The sequence below is a fragment of the Trypanosoma equiperdum genome (assembly GCF_001457755.1).
Source record: "Trypanosoma equiperdum strain OVI genome assembly, contig: ctg_193, whole genome shotgun sequence".
NCBI lineage: Eukaryota > Euglenozoa > Kinetoplastea > Trypanosomatida > Trypanosomatidae > Trypanosoma > Trypanosoma equiperdum.
The window spans coordinates 1,042-1,246 of record NW_027123993.1 but is presented as its reverse complement, the minus strand read 5'-3'; the positions used below and the strand labels follow the sequence as shown (position 1 = coordinate 1,246).

Genomic DNA, 205 nt, shown 5'->3' with positions numbered 1-205 from the left:
AAGCTACGGTAGATCAGCCGCGTTACAAGTTGAAAGCCTGCTGGAGGAAGCAGAGAAACTCAAAAAAAAACTGGGAGACCAAGCACAAAGCACATGTAACTGGTCTTAAAGCAGCTGTAAACACCCTACTTAACAAGGCGGCGTATAACCTCGACCCCGTTCCGGCGCAAAGCAACCAGAAGTGCAGCGTAAAAGTAGACAGCAA

The 205-nt window shown here is 48.3% G+C and overlaps 1 pseudogene across 1 annotated transcript in view; it reads left to right on the top strand.

Annotated features, from left to right (window-relative positions):
• TEOVI_000053400:pseudogene overlaps positions 1-205 on the top strand; it is a 1,823-nt pseudogene that overhangs the window by 583 nt on the left and 1,035 nt on the right. The window contains 2 exon segments of the mRNA in view: positions 1-61; positions 63-205. The exon segment at positions 1-61 is cut by the window's left edge and continues 50 nt beyond it; the exon segment at positions 63-205 is cut by the window's right edge and continues 13 nt beyond it. Of these exon segments, the coding sequence occupies positions 1-61; positions 63-205 (204 nt within the window).